General features: G+C 33.9%; 1 protein-coding gene and 1 pseudogene across 1 annotated transcript in view; one reads left to right on the top strand and one right to left on the bottom strand.

Annotated features, from left to right (window-relative positions):
• Positions 1-20,854, bottom strand: part of LOC145259788 (ethanolamine-phosphate cytidylyltransferase-like) — a 90,845-nt gene that overhangs the window by 30,612 nt on the left and 39,379 nt on the right. The window contains exon 5 of the mRNA XM_080117552.1: positions 11,397-11,472. Within this exon, the coding sequence (XP_079973678.1) occupies positions 11,397-11,472 (76 nt within the window). The remainder of the gene's footprint in view (positions 1-11,396; positions 11,473-20,854) is intronic.
• LOC145260142 (5S ribosomal RNA) lies at positions 5,373-5,489 on the top strand (annotated as a pseudogene).

The following is a 20,854-nucleotide window of genomic DNA, read 5'->3' as shown; positions in this document are numbered from 1 at the left end:
TTGATATATATATATATATATAAGAAATTCAAATATATTTATAAAAGTTACTTAAAACAAATATTTTTTTCAAAAATGTTCAATACTAGATTATATATAAATATATATTTATAAATACTTATTATACAAAGATTTTATTTGGCTTATATAAATGCAATTGCACAAATGCAATTTAAGTGACTTAGCACATCGGAGCTGAAAAAAATAAAATAAGTAAATTCCAACAATGAGTATAAGAGAAGAAAAACCGGAAATCAAAAACAACCTTCACCCCCCCCCCCAACAATTAAAGCAGGTTGTCAATCAAGCTATCCAAATGAAACTGTTTCTGAAAAATGGCGTTTTCTGACAATAGGTCCCTTCCAGAAATAATAATTTGGAACAAAGATTTTATCTCGGGAGGGAGTGGGGATAGATCAACTGGTTAATACGAAAACTGGGTATTTTATGTAAACTTATGCAACTCTTGCTACCCTTATATTGTCCTTTAGTCCTTATATTCTATGAGCAAGGTTTCTGACAAAGCGGGAAGAATTGCTGCTTTCTAGGTCAGAATCTAATCCGTCTAACGCGTATTGTAGTTTTTGACAAAGTAGTATTCTTTATTTCTTTGAAACTCTAATCAAGGTGCACACAAAAAAAAAAAAAAAAAGAAAGAAAGGCGGTAGAAAACACGTGTCATTCAAAATAGTAAAAATGCGGATCAATCAAGAAAACAGAGTCAGAGCAAATCAATGCAGTTATTGTAATTTCCTTCCTCTTATTTCAAAAACAGTCGATATCTCTTCAATTATAATTATTCTACATAAATTAACCTTATTAAAAAAACATTAAACTGAACATAACAAAACGAAAAATAATCTTTCTCAAGTGTGTGTGTGTAATATACAGGTTGTCCATAAATTTATAACTTTATTTACATCTTCGTTTTTACAATTTTTTTTTTATTATAGCAAATGCTAATAAAGTTATTTTTTTAATGCATAGGGACTTTATGGACACCACACACACACATATATATATATATATATATATATATATATATATATATATAGGGTGGAACGATAAAATTGTCGCTATAGAAAAGACAACATTTTATTTCCATTTGATGAAAACCGGCTTTCTTTTTTTGTTGCAAATGTGTACAAATCCCAAGAGCGATAAGAGCCCTCTATTATGTCTGAAAGTGACACAATGTTTAACGAGCGAGATCAGAGATGCGCCGCTATATAACTCATGTTCTCTACTGATCCAAGTTATGACAATAGGACCATTTCCAAAACCCTGAAAATGTATCGCTCGATTACCACAAATAATAGGGACTTGCCAAGAGTGATGAAAACAAGGTTTTTGGCCACGGTTATGGTCTTGGATGTGGTTTCAAGTGAGGGCCACATCATGCCACCTCACATCTTTGAAGTTGGCTTGAAAGTCAACGCCAAAGTGTACCTGGATGTACGCAAGATTGTAGTGATCTCCTGGTGCAATCAGGTGACCGCTGGCAAACCCTGGGTGTTGCAGCAGGACTCGGCGCCAGCCCACAAGTCCAAAGAGACTCGGGCTTGGCTTCAGAAGGAGTGCTATGACTACTTTGTTTGGTCATGCATCAAGAACATCACCAACATGACCTCCCACAATATCAAAGCCAGCCTGATCACAGCTCTCTGCCGAGCTTCAATAGGGGAGAGAGCTGTATATAGTCTGTTAATTATACAAACATTATTGGTTACATATGTGCACATGTTTCAGTGGTATCCTAATTCAAGGAGACCATCTCAGACAAAAAAGGAGTGATATTGAAAAGAGAGTCAAGATTACATTAGTTTTATTTTTAAGATATTCGGGTGTGGTTTCCGTTTATATCTTTTAAAAAAATGACTCATGAGAAAAATAAGAAATTTTTAACTTTAAAAAGAAAATAAAAAGAATTGGACATGATTACATGAATCAGAAAAAAAAAATCTAAAAAATAGTTGCATTGTGTGTTATAATATTAAAGCCATGTTTGATTTAATAGTAGACCTATTCACGCCTTTTTTTACGTATTAATATAACCATTTTTATTATTTCAAAATGACTAGTATTTCGTCAAGGGTGTGAATTCTATATAGAAACGTTGATTTAATTTGAATAAAAAAAATATGCATCAAGTGCACTTGAAAGCCAAATCACAATGTAAAATTAGGAAAATAAGTAAATATTTTACTTATTTGAAATTTATCACAAATATATTTCGAAGGTAGACTTCATCTTCAGTGTGTTCTTTGTTTCTTTTTTTTCTTTTTCTTCTTCCTTGCCATGTTGTAAATTTGGAGAAAGAAGTCTGTATAGAGCCGCGTGTTGTATCTGGCGGTTGTATTTTGAATTGTTTGAACTCTGCGCAGGTAACGCGAGAATAACGTCAAGAATGAGAGTTCAATATAGAAACGTTGTTTTAATTTGAATAAAATAAAATATGTATCAAGTGCGCTTGTTTATTTTCCTAATATTATGTTGTCATTTGGTTTCAAGCACACTTGATGCATATTTTATTTTAAACAAAAATAAATTTTAATTTATTCATATTTTGTATATATTATAGATCAAATACTTCAGTAATTTGAATAAAATAAAATACGCATCAAGTGCGCTTGAAACTAAATCAAAACGTAATATTAGGAAAATAAGATATTTTACTTGTTTGAAATTTATAACAAAAATATATTTCGGAGCTAAACTCCATCCTCAGTATGTTTTCTTTTTTTTTTTCTTTTCTTCTTTCATGAATCAGAAAAAAAAAAAAATCTAAAAAATAGTTGCATCGTGTGTTATAATATTAAAGCCATGTTTGATTTAATAGTAGACCTGTTCACGCCTTTTTTTACGTATTAATATAACCATTTTTATTATTTCAAAATGACTAGTATTTCGTCAAGGGTGTGAATTCCATATAGAAATGTTGATTTAATTTGAATAAGATAAAATATGCATCAAGTGCGCTTAAAAGCCAAATCACAATATAATATTAGGAAAATAAACATATTTTACTTGTTTAAAATTTATAACATAAATATATTTCGGAGCTAAACTCCATCCTCAGTAGGTTTTTTTTTCTTTCCTTCTTTCTTGCACTGTTGTAAAGTTGAAGAATTTTATTCTCGCGTTGCCTATGCGCTGTTCCAACACTTCAAAATACAACTGCTGAGATACAACACGTGGCTCTTTACTTTTCTTTCTTAAAATAACTAGTATTTATTGTTTAAAATTATGTTAATGCTATATAGGTGGTGAACAGATTAGTACATTATGTTATTTGTCTATCCATCAGTTTATCTAATCATCAATATATCTATCTATCTATCTATCTAGCTAGCTATATATTTAACTGGAGAAGTAAAGAGACGTGGAGCTATCTTTTGATAAGGTTATCAAAACACATCAAAACAAGTCAGACTGTGAACTGATCAAGTTTGCACCAGAGGCTCTGAAAAAGATCAGAGGTGACGTGCTGTTTGTCACATGTTCTAGTTTGCTGGACATATCGTTTGAGTTGGACTTCAGACACTAAACAGAGCGGATGGGTTAACGGATCACCTCCACCCATCCCCCGCCACCGGGAAGGAGGTGACGGGTCTCAAAATGGAGCCCGAAAAACCCAGAGATACCCACTTTCCATTCTCCTGCGTGTCGACACCTGAGAAATGAAATAAAAACTATATAAAACCAATCATTGTCTTGGATCGTTTGAAATGCTTACTTCGACAGAATTCAGCTCCATTCAAGAACAGATGAAATTCTCAGGTAGATCAAAAGACAGAGGACCAACGATGTAGTTGAAAAGGTATGTCGAAAATACATGTCTGACACACTCATGCGTAATAACACTAACACTGATCACGGGCCCTAAATAAACTGTTACAGATATATGTAAATAAACAAGATATGGTTCAGATAGTGAAAAACCCCATAGATATTTAGTGACAAGTATACACACTCAAACACCAATAATATAACAATGGTTAAATCGACAATGAGTGTATTTGGGTTTTTAATACAAAACTAACTTCTATTTCATAGATCATGTTTACGTTTTTGTTAGTTCAACTTTTTTTTAATAAGCTAAAAGTATGTTAGTCATTAACCTAATTATAATTTATTGTCTGATATAATTCAGTTAATAAACCTTTTATTTTCTTAATAAAAGATTTCTTTATTTTTCTGTTAGGCTAGTTTGAAATTCAGCGCAGAGGGAAATAATTCAAACATTAAAAATATACTCTATTACCTCCCTTATTTATTCAATTATTTTATCTGTTAATTATATGTTATGAATTGAAATTGTGACAAAGGTTGTATTGCACTAATCATGTTATATTTGGATTATTTATTTAGGTCATATTAACTTAATTATTTAATTCCTCATCCTATTAAATATCAAATAAAACCCATTATATAAATCTTTGATTTATATGAAGACAACTAACCAGGTTATTTCCAGGAACAGATAATACCTATCTCTACGTGAACAATTATATATTCATATATTTACTATTTAGCTTGGTTTGGTTTGGTTGTTTTACAACATATCAACCCTTTTCAGGTCATTTAATGCCGAATTCAGTTATTTTAGAAATAGAATTCAAGTTGCATTCAGTTATTTTGTAGAAGGTTTTTATCCTTCAAGCTTTTTGCATTTTCAATCGCTAGTTTGTAGTGTTTGGTTTGGTTGTTTTATTGTGGATTTTATTGTTTTTGTTCTCTGCCCTGCAGAACATGAATGAGTTTTGCAATGGGTTACAGTATTAATGCTTGGTAGCAGGGGGGATAGAAAGAGAAAGGGGAAAATGGGAAGAAGGGAAAGGAGGGAAAGGTGTGCTGTTTTTGTAGAACATGATCAAGTTTTGGAAAAAGAAGTAGAAAAATAAAAAACATCAATGTTATGTGTATTTCATCTCAGGAAGCCAATATCTTCAGACAGCCTGATCTGGTAGCACCAGTATATACTTTTGGATCTTTCTAGTATAAGCTTAGGATTAATGGTATCTACCCAACAATTACCAGGTATAAACACTTTTTTTCAAGAATACATTTGAATACAAACATAATTTCTAATATTATGCAATTATGTTTGTAAATACATTATTAACGCTCAATAATTTTCTTATGTTTAATATTTCTCTTGCTTAATTCTATTTAATGAATACTTACAGTGACAAATATTTTGTAGCAAACATGCTATTATTATATTTGAGTTATTTATGTCCGATTAACATCTTATTTCAAATACCTCCCCTCCAATTTTTTTTTTTTTTTTTTTTATCGGGATAGATTAAACCCATTTCAATGTAAGCTATTGTATATTTATAAGCGTTTTTATTAATTTATTTATTGCGAAATATGGCATAATCACGCTGACGCACCGGTTCTCTTCAGATCACCGAAGTTAAGCAACGTTGAGCCTGGTTAGTATCAGATGGGTGACCGTTTGGGAATTCTAGGTGCTGTATGTGCTCTCCGCTTATCTCGGCATTTGTTTCCAGTCGTCCTGTACTTTACTTGCCACTGGTATTTGACAATGTTGTCTCAGGAGAGGTGTAGTTGGAGATTGCGCACCTCCTGCCACAAAAATTTCACGCGTAGGCAACCCTTCGTGGGTATCTGTAGTTTGTCCAAAACTGAAGGAGCTTGTTTATTTTTTTTTTGTTTGTTTTTTTTTTTATTGCGGACTATTATCCTCATCTGTTTAGTTGTTGCTTCCCGATGTTTTGGCCCACTATTCCTCCGGCCTTCATCAGGTGGTAACTGCGACGGGATAGGAACTCTGAATCTCCTAACTGCATTCTCAGCAATTACTGCTTTTCATCGTTGTTGTCGACAATGAGTTCCTCTCCCAGAAGAATAGTTGGCCGAAACATCATGAAACAACAACTAATAAAGATGAGAATGATAGTCCGCAATAAATAAATTAATAAATAAAACTCATCTCAATAATGAATTCCAATTGAATGATTTATGTGTTTTTATTAATTATTTTAAATAGAAGTTTAAAATTTATTTTAAAACCTATCATTACCAAGTGTAAATACTTACATTTCTAGAAATGTTACTTGTGGCAGAAGAATTATGCAATTTTTTTTAATTTTATTTATTTCTTCTTTTTTTTTTTTTTTTTTACGAACAAATTTGTTTGTTCAGATATTTCGTTGATAAAGATCCTCATCAATGAATGTTATTTAAGTAACATTTCTATAATTCATTCTGTACGACTTACACAATACCCTGCTGATGACTTATATGTGGTATCTGTTGTTACAAACATATGATACTTTGGTCCAGAGAGGATTTCTGCAGTCATTTTATTATATAGGAAATTATATATATAGGCCATTGTTCCATTTTATTTCTTACTAGCAGGGCTACCCGGCGTTGCTCGGGACCGTATAAACAATGAAAAAACAAAAGCAGATATTGAACATATGTTTTATTCTTAGGGGAGAGGAATCTTTCATCTTAAGTTTTAGCGTTACAAACAAACATTTGTCTTTTATATATATAGATAATGACAGGTTTTTTTGGGGCCCCCCTCGAAGATAACTGATCAGTTGACCAACTTCTAGTGGTCCGTTTGACGTAAAATTTCGATATTTGTCATCCGGGTGATGGGGCTTCGATATGATACCAAATATGTCAAGTTTGGTTCCGTCTTTCAAAAGTTTTAGCGTTACAAACAAACATACATACATACACACAGACGTTTGTCTTTTATATATATAGATGTAAACTTTTTTGTTAGTACTTAGGTTTGATTTTCGTGTTTTCATATACAGCGTTTTATCAATAAATCAATCAATATGACTTCATCCATGAAGTCATTGATTCAGCACCACAACGAGGCTGGAAGAACTCAAAACGTGGCACAGGACAGCGAAACAAAGATGAACTGATTTTTGACCCTTAGCTTTTCAGGGTCCATCCCTGGAACTGGGAATGGCTTACACTCATGATGGAAGCAGCCTTGTATTGTTGTGCCTGGTCAGCCAGTGTTGGAGACGTAGTAAACTTGTTGGAAAGAACCAGCCGAACTGACCCAGGGTGAATGCCATGATCAATCGATCAATCTTGTTGGCAAATAATAGCAAAGTGAAGAAAACCATGTAACATCTATATATTGTTTGAATGTTTGGCAAACTATTCCAGAGATCAGTTTATATATATATATATATATATATATATATATATATATATAAAATGGGTTAATAAATTCGAATGAAAGAAAGATGTATATTTAAATAAGGGAGTAGTCACCAACAATGTGTATTTTTTAACATTATTTTATTATTCCGTGTCTTGGTTTTTCATTGAGAATTATGTTTGGATCATTGTAATAAATAAATAATAATAATAATAATTTCTGACGAGGACGCATCACAGACCGTCTGAAATGCGCGTAAACGATTTCAATGACTTAAAAACATTGTTACAATGATCCAAACATAATTCTCAATGAAAAACCAAGACACGGAATAATAAAATAATATTAAAAAATACACATTGTTGGTGACTACTCCCTTATTTAAATATATATATATATATATATATATATATATATATATATATATATATATATATGAGAATGTATGTGTGTGAGGACACTTCTCAACCAATGTACTCAACAAATGTTTGATTCTTAAATTTGGTATGTAGGATATTCAGATATGTGGAAAACTTTTGAATTAGTTTTCATCCAGCAATAGGGTTGCTAAGGGGTCAAAATTAAAAAATTGGTACTGGGGGAGGGGGGGTCATTGGATTTTTTTCTGTCTATCAACTGCTCACAAGTTCTGAAAACACTTTTTAAAGATTATGGCAAGTCTAATGGTTATTGTACTTGACTCACTGCTTTTGAGTTTTTGTTTTGATCTCAGCTTTGGTTTTGTTTTTTGTTTTTTTTTCTTTACTTACAAGAAGTGAACGGTTTAGAAAAAGAAACACTCGCATGCATAGGTTTCAGTTTCTTCACTTTTTTTTTTTTTTTTTACTTCATTTCTTTAAGGAATTTAACATTTCATTTCATACCGGGCAATGCTGGGTACATCTAGTATATAAAGTGCTGTGGTAGGAATGAAAAATCCAAAAATCGAGATAATAGGATAGGAGATAGTGTTCGGATGAAAAGAATTGAGAAAGTGGTGTGGAAATAACAAGAGTTGATTTTCAAATTGTTGAAATATTTTTGTAGCAATTTTTATGAGATTAGAAATGAATGAAGGGAATGGGTGTGTGGGTGGGGATGAGGAAGGAGTGCTAGAGTGGCGAGTTTGTGGAATGTGGGGTGGTGTCATTAGCTTCATGAAGAGGCAGTTTGTGGTTTAAATGACACGGAAAGATATTTAGTGGTGTTAATTTCCATTAAAAAAAAAAAAAAAACAATAGCAAAAGAATGCATGAATACAGAGAAAAATATACACGTGATACCATCGGCCCTCCTCCCTCAAGTGTTGGGAGAAAAAGGAAAAAAGTATAACAAAAAAAGAATAAATAAGATTTTCAGAACCAAAGGTATGACATGAGACTGGTGGTTGGTTGTTTTTTTTTTTTTTTACATAGGCATCACCACATTATTAAGGCCAAGAGGCCACTCAAGGATAAGGGTTAAAGAGTGTACATTAGAAATTGGACAATATAGTAATCATTAATAATGAAAATTTGGTAAATTTGATAACTTATATGGAACGGCTCATCAAGAACTTATTTATGTTAGACTTAAAGACAACCATATTGTAGTCAGCCGGAAAGCAGGAAAACAGTTGACCTGGGAACAATGACAATTAAAGGATGGCTCCACATTCCCCAAAGTCCACAAGTTGGGGGGGCCTCACCATCGGATATAGTTTAAGGTCATATCCAGGACCAATGAGACTGGTGGAAAAACATAGGAAGATATTTACAAAGAAACACAAAAGAAAGCTAAAATGGAAGTGTTGATCAAAATGTGGCTGTAATAGAAACAAAAGGACTGGATATAGAGGATAAAAATTACTACTGGAACAGTAGTAGAAACTTACCATGAAGCAAGCGAACAACAGAAGATGTTGTAATTGAAAGAAACGGCTTACCTTATTGTATATACTGATGTTTATTAGCTGTTTTCTTTTCGGATAAAGTTAATGTGAAGAGAGAGATAGAGCACCTTCCTAGGGCTTTCCTCGTCTAAGTTTTATATGATGGTGCTTTTGAGGGGGGGGTGTATTTCATAGAATATCTTTTTTTTTCTTTTTGTAAACTTTATATATATATATATATATATATATATATATATATATATAATATATATATATATATATATAAGAATCTTGTTATTGAAAATTTATTCAAATTTTCAAGAAAACCTTAAAAGGAAGGTTTACAAAATTTTAATTATCCAACAAGGAGTACAAATAGACAAGAGAAACCTTATTCCATGGAGTTTCGAAGACTGCAATTCTTCTCATCAGAGATAAGTTTACAAAATATACAATAAATTTTGCAGGTTAATGCATTAAAAGGAAACTGACAATATGAAATTAATCATACTTGCATCAAAATATCATTTAACAGTTAATGACAGTTTATAGGTATATTCAATGAGATTAAGAAAGCAAAAAGGGAGAAAAGGAGAGAAAAAGGGAGAAAATATATATGTATATACTACAGGCGGGTGAAGAAGTGGCGATGGTTTTTACGATGGTTAGGAGCGATTTGAATTGATCAACTAACTGACAAACATAGCCTCGGCAGAACAGTAAAATGTGGACCTTAGTTGCAGAGAGGGAGGGGTAGATGAGGTAGCTAAAATGCTGAGAACAGATACTACACTTTGATCTTATTTATTTATTTTATTGTTGTCAAAAAATGAGAATACAATATAAAATTATACAAACAAAAGAATCAAACAACAAAATTAGGCACAAGGCCCTATAAGAAATTGGGAGGGGGAGGGTACAGGGTCTTTTTGACTAAAGTAACATGATGAATGATGAAGACTTAATGGTCTTACTCTTGACTGGCAACATTTACCAAAATACCTCAATCACTCTGTGGATCTTAATCTAGCTAATACCCCAGCGTTCAGTGTAAAAAATAACTTATGTACAATTTGTAAAAACATATCTGTGTGTTGTGTGTGCATTTTTTTTTTTTTTTTTTTTTTTTTTGTGTGTGTATGTGCATGTGTTAGAAAATAAAGTTCGATTTCATTGAAAAGAGTTTTTGAATTAATTGGGAATAAAATGTTCGTGGAGTGGGACTATACTAATAAAAATGTTCATTTCCAAAAAATAAGGGAAAAAACTACTAATGTGTTGTTAGTAAGACCCCCCTGTACTATTCTATGTGGTTAGATTTCCCACTGTTTTCCGGGGAACCGAAAACAAGCAGGGCGTCCCTAATGGGTATGGGGAAATGGCCTTAATAGAGGTGGGAGAAAATACAGCAACGGATGGAGGGGTAGGAGGGTGACCTCTGAGTAGGGGAGCGACCGGGGACATCAGAAAATAAACCTGAGGAGCAGAGGGGTTGGGCAGACTCAGAGGTACTCTAATACCAAAAAATAAAATCAGGGACAGGATCTCATTTGTACCACCAGTCAAGAGTTACTTTACTTGAACTTATGCTAACCTAGGCGGGATGGGTTCCGTAGGACCCAGCACCGCCCATGCCATGCCTAAGGAGGGAACACGTATTGAAACTTGGCTCCTCGACGGATGCACAAACTAGTGCTGTGCACCCACCTCTTGTCAAATTCCACTCTAGGCAACCTCTTCCAATCGCATCTGATCTTTACTTTAAGCAAATGTTTAAAGTAAACAATCAGATCCCGATCCGGAACAGATGTCCCTTCGCGGACCAACTTGAGGCGCGTGATCCAAATGACCATGCGCGCTACTGCTAGGATCGCCAACTACACTTTGATCTTAACCAAAAGACCAAGTAACTGTAATAGTTTCCTGCCAGGCATTATCTTCTCTTTAAAAAACAAAAATACAAAATAATTGGCACAGAATATATTTTAGTAGAAGGAGGGGGAATATGGAGTCAGTCCCGGAAATGGCAGAAGCAGTTTTCAATCTCTAAATTATTTTATTTGACAGATATTTGATTGGCCTTTTATATAATTGAAGTCTAAATCATAGTTTTGTTAGTATTTACAGAAAGTGCCTGCGTCTGTTTTCTTTTTGAGTTGGTGTTTTTTGTTTTTTTTATGTACTTGTGAGCCACTGTGTTTGCCCCCCCCCTCCTAAACAGTTGACAATGTGAGAGACAAACGAGAAAAAGATCACGGAAACGATGTTGAGTGGAGAAGCATTTGGGTCTCGTATACTAAAAAAAAAAAAAAAAAAAAAAGGAAAAGAAAAAAAAAAATGAAATATTTTACTTACCACCATGGACACAAAAGTCACAATTAAATTTGTCTAAAAACTCCAAGGTTGTGACATATGGTGCATCCTCAACGACCTGAAAGATGTAAATAAAATTTGTCACAAAAAAAAAAAAAAAAAGTCCCCCAAAAAATGTCACACAAAAAAAAAAAAAAATAAATAAATAAATAAATAAAAATAAAATAAAAAAAAGGTCACAGCAGTTTTTTTTTTCATATATAGCAGATTAGATATAATTTTTTTCTTTTATTTTCCTTATTGGTCCACCATTTACCAAAGACTAGAGCAGGGTTGCATACACATTTTCAGCATGAGAATTACTTATGATATGACTAAGTCTAAATGATCGACCACCTACTAAAAATGCAAAGCACATTTATAAATATATTGTAAATTATTTTTGTATGACAGTATATGCAGGTGTACCTTGCATTACTGCATCAACCCATATTGCACATGGTCCTAGATATGACCTTGAACTATATCCGGTGGTGAGGTCCCAGCTTGCGGGTTTTGGGGAGTGTGGAGCCACCTTTTAATTGCTGTTGCTCCCAGGTCCACTCTGACCCAGAGTGGTAGTACCTGTTAGGGTCTCAATTATGGTTTAAATAGAAATCGACTTGAAAACAACAAATATATTCTATTAAAAAATTTCTCTTCAGAATCACTGGATTCGGCATTAAATAACCTGAAAAGGGTTGATATACCGTAAAACAAAACCAACCAACCATATTGCACAGTGCAACGCTGTATATATTTTTGTCAATGTCTTACACTGATGACTTGTATTAGATGGAATCAGTCAGGGATGCATAGTGCAGAGAGTAGCTGCTAATAAGCAGCTTCAAGCTGACCTCCAGATGCTCGTCAGTTATGGTGAAACTGTATATGAACTTAATAATTTTTGTGTGGGAAAATGCTGACTCGGATAAATAATGCAGTCAAGAGGATAGCACATTTCCTGATGTTCGGGTACTTCTCCTCTGAGTGAGTTCCAGAATTGTCCAAGAGTTCTGCATAAGCTGAATGTCATTCTCCACCCCAGAAGAGTTCAAGTGAAACAATGTTGCAATTTTCAACGAGAATGAAACAACCTAAGCATCTTCCTGGAAAGTCTTGAAGGCAAAGTCTTGAAAACGTTGAACTTTAACAGACAATTGTCAATTTTCTTCACATAACATTCATTGTCAAGCTGTGTATATGACTGCTCTTGTGTCTCCAGCTCTGCCGTGAGGTTTTGAAGCTTGCCAGTGCCAACGTTTTCCCCCCCCCAATACCATGTGATTTACCCACAATGTCTCTGCGATCGACCAGTCGATCGCAATCCATATGACGGGCACACCTGGACTAGAGCTATTCAAGGATATAAGTTAATGCGACTGAAAAAATTGTGAGTTGAAAGATGATTTGGTTTGGTTGTTTTGTTTTTACGGCATATCAACACCTTTCAGGTTAACTAATGTCGAATCATTTTTTTATACTTCATTTTTTTATATATATTCAAATATTTATTCATGATGTTCAGTTTGGTTGTTTGGATTTATGGTATACCAACCTTTTTCAGGTTATTGGATAAAAATTTAGTAATTTTGCAAGAAGTTTGTATACTTCAAATTCTTTATATCTTTAAATATTTATTCATGGTGCTTGGTTTATTTGATTTGTAGAGACAATTGTTGTTTTTGTTTTTGACTTTGTAGAACATGATTGAGCTTTGCAAAGGGAAAGGAAAAAGCAATAACATTAATGGTCAGGAAGCCAGTTTCTTCAGACAGCCTGATCTAGTAGCATCAGTCTGAAAGATGAAGAAAATTATGGCAAGACCAATATTAATAAACAGTATGAACTTATTACTTATGGGGCGGTTTTTAACAAGAAATTGTTAATATTGGACTTGAATATAATCAAGTTGTGATAAGTAGAATGAATTGGATAAAAACGCTTCTGTATAGATTAACACATTTATTATATATTTACAACTGAAGAAGAATCACTAAGTCGCTGTGTGAGACGTCCAATCCGAATTGTCAGCCGGTTTAAAACGCAAGGGAAATAACTCCCCTCAAAATCATTGGTGCAAAGAAAATTACAAAGGGCAAAGAGTTACTTCCCTTTTAAATATAGATGGTTTAGTATTTTTAGTTAGTATGTAGCAACCTAACACATTACCAATAAAGATTGACTTCAAAGATTAAATCTGTTCTCACTTGAGCAGTGAAGAATGCAAGGGGATTTGATTCTGGCATTCAACAGCAATGAAAATTCTCTGTCCATCTTTCTGTTTGTTTAAACAATCTGCCAGAAAAGGTAACGATGCCTATGATATCCAGTTTTAAAGTTGCCTTAGGCAAACATTCAGACAGTATACATGCCATGCCAGCAACATCACCCTAGACGGTTTGAACAGACTTCTCCCATATGGGAATATTAAGTTCACAAGCAGTCCCCAGCCATATTTATATCCTGGTTAAGGGAGATGGCAACATTAGGTTTTTGCAGTTTGTGTAGGTAGGGAGGTACTGACGTCCTTTTACATACAGTGCCTGGTATTCCCAAATGGGCACCCATCTTGTACTGACCAGCCTCAACGTTGCTTAACTTTGATGATCTATATCTTTTGTGTTTTTACATGGCTTGCTGCACTTTGTCATTTTGGTACTTGTACAGACTTTGAACTGGGCGTATCTAAGCATCCGCTTGGCTTTGCCCGGAACATAACATCAACCGCTTGGCTTTGCCCGGAACATAACATCAACCGCTCGGGTTTGTTTATAATCTGTCGTAAAGATGCCGATCAGCCAATCACAATGTGGCAGACGATTATTGAATAAATATTGGAAGAGAATAAAACAAAAAAAAAAGTAAATAGATGTTATATGAAAAACATGGAGACTAACAGCACTATGAATTTATTAATGTTAGACAAACAACTGCAGAAATAGTGTCTTTTTGTTTGTTTGTTTGTTTGTTTGTTTTTTGTCAAAATACCAATCAACCAATCACAATGCAGTAACGAGCAGATGACTTGGATAAATATTGGAAGAGAAAAAAAGAAAAGATAAATGTGAGATGGAAAACATGAACACTAACGACACTATGAATTTATTAACGTTAGATAAACAACTGCAGATGCTCAAAGAAGTAGTGGTTTTTTTTTTTGTCAAAATAAGAAATTAATTGGATCTCAAAAAGAATTGCATTACATGTAGAGTTAGATGCATCATTGCACTGGGAGTCTTCAAATTTGCTTGACAAAAAAGAAAAAAATTTTGAAAAAGAATAAAAACAAAAAAAGGAAAAATACTTGAAAATAAAAAAATTGCTTGTTTTAATCTTTTTAAAACCTTTCAAAGATTAAAAAAAAAATACATAGTTTCTTTTTTTTTCCAAAGTTTATATATGTTGCTTTTTTTTTTTTTTTTTTTTTCTCTCCAAAGTTCATGTACATAGCTTTCACACAAACTTCAATCATTATTTATGTATTAATTTTATTTATTGCGGACTATTAACCTCATCTTTTCTTAGATGAGGATAGTCTGCAATAAAATAAAAATTAATAAATAATACTCATCTCAATAATGAATTCCAATCAAATAATATATTATCTATGTAGTCTGAAAGCTATGGTAAAGTTATATTTAAAAGAAAATAATGAAATTGGAAAGTAAAGTCTATGGTCGGCATGATAAAGGTTAATTGTAACAACTTTCATATATTTTGAAAGCTAAGAATGGCTAGGAAATGTTTATTTGTGTCCTAGAAACAAGTAAATCGGACAGAATAATTTATTTTGTGAAATTTGAGATGTCTTTCATCTGTCATCACGCTTTAGAATATGACAGGAGGAGGGGGAGGGTTCCTCCTCCGACCCATAATGTTTAAAATATGACAGGAGGAGGGGGAGGGTTCCTCCTCCAACCCATAATGCTTTAAAATATGACAGGAGGAGGGGGAGGGTTCCTCCTCTGACCCATAATGCTTATTATACAAACGCCACTCTGTAATTATTCATCAGTCATCCCCGTTAGCTTGTTTGTCATATACATCTGCTGTTGGGGACAAGCTGTAGTGTTCACATAAATAATTATTTTATAATCTAGGGTCAATATGTGAAATCGATTAAGTAATCAGGTGTTCTCATGGGAAATGCCTATGTAGTTATGGCAACCAAGTCTACAACTCTTGGAGGAGAGTAGGGGCGGTCCATCATATTCAGTTTACAGTTTGTTTTACAAGCTGGCATGTGTTGATAGGGGAGGGGTGATAAAACATCTTCGAAGGTGGAAAAACACTTTTGGATATATTGAGAAGACTCCATTTTGTTTGATGTCTCCGTTTTATGATATATCAAACTTTGGGAGATTATTGAATTCCAAAACACACAATATCTGATGAAATAATGAAAATTATGGAAATAATATTCTAATGATGGAGGAGACAGCAGTATAGTCTTCATATTTGGTCTATGGTTAATCAGAAGAACAGGTGACTCAAAGTCGGCATCAAACTGTCAGATAAAAAAAAAATTCAAATGATACTCAACTATTTTTTGCATAAAAAAATAAATAAAATGTAACTATTTCACTATTTTTTAATTTGCTTTTAGTATTATAAAAAATATATATTACTTTATGAGACATTTATTGATTTTTTTTGTTTTGAAAAATTTTTGTTTTTATTTGACACTGTTTGCTGCGGACTTTGCGTTGCCTATTCTCCTGATTCATATTGGTTTATTGCTTGTTTTACAGATTGATGTGCGTTAGGACGGTGGGGTGTGGTGGTTGGTAAAACATTTTAAAAAGGTGGAAAATTATTTTTAAAGAAGATTTAGGTTTGTTCTCTCTCTCCATTGTACATGTCATTTTTTTTTGGGGGGGGAGGGGATTATTTAATGACAAAATGATTATGAAAATCATGGAAATAATATTGCAATGTGATGGGAAAAAAAACTCTTTATATTGTAGTGGTACTCAGGTCTCCCTTTTTCCACCACAAATAAAGTAAAAATCAAACATGTGAAATAAACGGTGTTTATTTACACAAAAATAACAAGTAACAAACAAATCATTTTTTAGTGTCCAAAAGGTGTGTCTGGATAGATAGTTCTTGCAAATGTGAAAGTTATTTGAGACTGTTCGTTGGTTTGACAAGAAAAAGCAGAGAGTGTCCTTTGTTTTATAATTTTTGTGTGTGCGAAGAGAAATAAAGACGATAAATGTCTTTGGGTGTGGCTGAATATCTGTATTATCCGCTGTATATGTGCGTGTGTGTGGAGGAGTGCTTGTGTGTGCGTGCATATGTGGATAATCGTGTTTTGTAATGCTGGCGGAAAAATACGTAGCAACAGAGTCATTGACGTGAATAGAGAAGTGAGCGAAGAGTGAGGAACGCAGAGTGCGGAGTGCCAAGTAAGAAGGAGAGAGTGAATTTGTTTAAGTATTTGTCGATCGGCTCCCAGGCGATGTGAGAAAAAAGGTTTTGAAAATTAAATCTTTCTCTGAGTGTCGATTGGCCAAAAAGTGCACTCTTTTGTCACGTGGTATGCTTTCAACTACGTCCGCTGAACAAAACGCATTTTAAATCTTGTTCCCCGCAGAATTTGCGTGGGCGTATTTTTTAAAAAATCTTGCGCCTCTGAAATTTTTTTTTTTTTTTTTTGTGCACGTAATTGTGTTTTTATATATTTGTTATTTTTAGAACAAGAAGTGAATGCATTTTTTTAGGTGGGTTTGACCGCACAATATATACATCAATAGTGGGGGAAGGGGGGTGGTGATAAAACATTTTAAAAGGTGGAAAATTATTTTCAGATATACTGAGAAGATTATTAGGTTTGCTCTGTCCATTGTATGACATGTCAAATTTTTTTTGATTATTTAATGCCAAAACGCACAATACCTATTACAAGGAAAATTACAGAAATAATATTGTCATCAAGCTACATCCATCCAAAGTGGCACTAAACCTAGGCGGAAGTTTCATGGGAATATTAAATTCACAAGCAGTCTCCAATCTTGTGTACATCCCCCATTAGAGGAGATGAAAACGTTAGGTTTTTGCAACTCTTGCAGAGAGGTGTCGAAGTCCTCCTACAAACAGCGTCTGGTATTCCCAAATTGGTCACCCATCTGGTACTGACCAGGCTTAATGTTGCTTAACTTCGGTGATTTAATAATAACCGATGCGTCAACGTGATTATGCCATATATTTTCAAGTTAATGGTTAAATATTGTTCACTCAGAAGAAAGAATGAAAGAAACATATTCTCTCCAGAGCTTCGGCATAAATGAAAACGGAACTTCCATCCAGGTTGTGATCATTGATTATGTTATGATTGTGTAATTTATATATATAAAAGCGAAAATTTGTGTATGTATGTATGTGTGTTCGCTTTTTGTGTATGTCTACAAAAGGCTTTTTTGGCCGGGATTCTCGGTTGGCTCGCTCCTTCTTAAAACTTTTTATATGCTGTCTAAATAAGATCTACGGCTTAGGAACTCTGGTCGCAGCTATCTTTAATTTACCCGACTTTTACAAGTTATTTTAGAGATATTTTTTGATCACCGCGTAGCGGGGAAAACAGAAACTGGCTTCCAGCGCAAAACTTGGTCAAACATCACTCGACTTAACGTTCTCACACCTGTTAATTTCGCTTTATAAATGTCAACTTAACACATTATCAATTCATCTATTCCTGTAGTCGAGATGGTTAGGTCGCAGGGATTTTTTCCATTTCGTTTCCACCTCCGCGTCAAAGGTTCAGGGTTCAAGCTTACCTTTCTACTAAAACTTTTTTTTTCTTTTACACCTCCAAACACCCGGCCAACGTTTTTTTTTTTTTTTTTTTTTTTTTAAACGGGGTTGTTTTGATCTACCCCCCCAACACACACACACACACACACACACACCTCCAAACACTCGAGCAACGTCGGGTACCCCCCGCTAGTCCATAATATAAATCTCACCCGTCTGTTTAAATGTATTTATGTATGTCTGCCTAAAACTTTCGACAGATGCGACGGATTTTCATGAGATCGATATCCTTTTGAAGCACGACCCTTCGGACAACAATATTGAAACTTGGCTAAAAACATTAATACCTTCACCCTCAACTGGGCACTTTTCTACAGAGAGGGTCGTTTTTTTCGCTGACATTTTTTGCAAGCCATTCAAAGCTCGCATAAACAATGTCGCATAAAAGGCGTTATTGTGACTGCTTGTGACGTCACATCCATGGTAGGCTCATCGATAAGAATTTTTTTTTTCACCTCTTTTTTCTCTGGCGTGTTACGGGTTTGAGCTTGCTTACTACTACAACACCCTTACACACACACACCTCCACTTTTTTCCGCCTTCGTGTCACGGGTTCGAGCCTGCCTGCCTACTACAACTTTTTTTTTTTTTTTTTGCTCAACACACACCCAGGTAACGCCGGGCACCCAGACTAGTCCAATATGTAAAAGGCAAAATGGGTGCGAGCGTTTGTGTATGTCCACGGAAAGCCTTTTTGCGTCGGGGTTCTCACATCAGTTCGATTCCGCAAGAAGTTTTCCTATACTTCCTAGATCATAATATCTCAGATTCGTAAATGGACATCGTCTATTTTTTTTGTTTGAGTTAAACAAAATTCCCACCGTGTCAGCTGTTTGTTTGTCTTTTTCATATAAATAAAGCACAACTATTCGAACGCAACCGCCTGGCCTTCAGGCCGGGTAGTATCTGTTCTGTAATTGGTCCTTGGTCAATGTAGGAGAAACCCTTCATACTGAGACAATTACTATTTTGATACTGCCAGAGTGCCCCCTTTTTGGTGGGGGAGCTGCTTTTCCAGCCACATTAAATGACCTTGTGTCTAATTTGCTTTTGTGGGAGGTTTAAAACAACACCATTTCTGCAAGTCATCTTTTTGATCGACTATGTTAAATTTGAAAGCTTTAGATTTTCGGTTGCGTCATGGAGTAGTGGTAAGACATCAGATTTTCTTTCACTTTCTTTTTCGCCTTCACATCACGGGTTCAAGCCTGCCTGCCTACTATCACTTTTTTTTTTTTTTTTTTTTTTTGCTCAACACACACCTCCAAACACTAGGGCAACGCCGGGCACCAAGGCTAGTACTTTTTAAATGTATTTTCATTGCTGTATTTTTTTTTTTTGTATGAATGTTTCGTTGTCCTATCACATCAAATTCTATTCATTATATCCTTATAATATTCATTATGATTAAACTGGGAATCTGTCCCGCACATTAGTCCAAAAATGCACTTCTAGAGTAGCTTATTAGACAAGAAAACCTCTCTCTCTGGTTTAGTAAAAACGATCTCTACCTCTCTCCCTTTCTAGTTAAGGAAACACTTATCTAACTCTCTCGTCAACGAAACACTTATCTAACTCTCTCGTCAACGAAACACTTATCTAACTCTCTCGTCAACGAAACACTTATCTAACTCTCTCGTCAACGAAACACTTATCTAACTCTCTCGTCAACGAAACACTTATCTAACTCTCTCGTCAACGAAACACTTATCTAACTCTCTCGTCAACGAAACACTTATCTAACTCTCTCGTCAACGAAACACTTATCTAACTCTCTCGTCAACGAAACACTTATCTAACTCTCTCGTCAACGAAACACTTATCTAACTCTCTCGTCAACGAAACACTTATCTAACTCTCTCGTCAACGAAACACTTATCTAACTCTCTCGTCAACGAAACACTTATCTAACTCTCTCGTCAACGAAACACTTATCTAACTCTCCCGTCAACGAAACACTTATCTAACTTTCTCTCGTTAAGGAATGACTATCTCTCTCTCTCTCGTTAAGACATGAATATCTCTCTCTCTCTCGTTAAGGAATGCCTTTTAGTTTTATTGGTTTTTAGTTTTATTGGTTTTTTATTTTTATTGGTTTTTTATTTTTATTGGTTTTTTATTTTTATTGGTTTTTTATTTTTATTGGTTCTTTAGTTTTATTGGTTCTTTAGTTTTATTGGTTCTTTAGTTTTATTGTTTTTTTAGTTTTTATTGTTTTTTTTTTAGTTTTATTGGTTTTTTATTTTTATTGTTTTTTTAGTTTTATTGGTTTTTTTAGTTTTATTGTTTTTTTTATTTTTATTGGTTTTTTAGTTTTATTGGTTTTTTAGTTTTATTGGTTTTTTAGTTTTATTGGTTTTTAGTTTTATTGGTTTTTTTATTTTTATTGGTTTTTTATTTTTATTGGTTTTTTAGTTTTATTGGTTTTTTATTTTTATTGGTTTTTTAGTTTTATTGGTTTTTTAGTTTTATTGGTTTTTATTTGTGTTTTTTATTTTTATTTGTTTTTTTATTTTTATTTGTTTGCACATTTTTAACCATAAGGTAGACAACTCCTATGGCACAATCACGTTGACACTCGCCAGATCACCAAAGTTAAGCAATGTTGAGCCTGGCTAGTATCAGATGGGTAACCATTTGGG

This window comes from Euprymna scolopes, chromosome 35 (assembly GCF_053919585.1).
Source record: "Euprymna scolopes isolate OS-2025 chromosome 35, ASM5391958v1, whole genome shotgun sequence".
Lineage (NCBI taxonomy): Eukaryota > Metazoa > Mollusca > Cephalopoda > Sepiida > Sepiolidae > Euprymna > Euprymna scolopes.
This window is presented reverse-complemented; position numbering and strand designations above follow the sequence as displayed.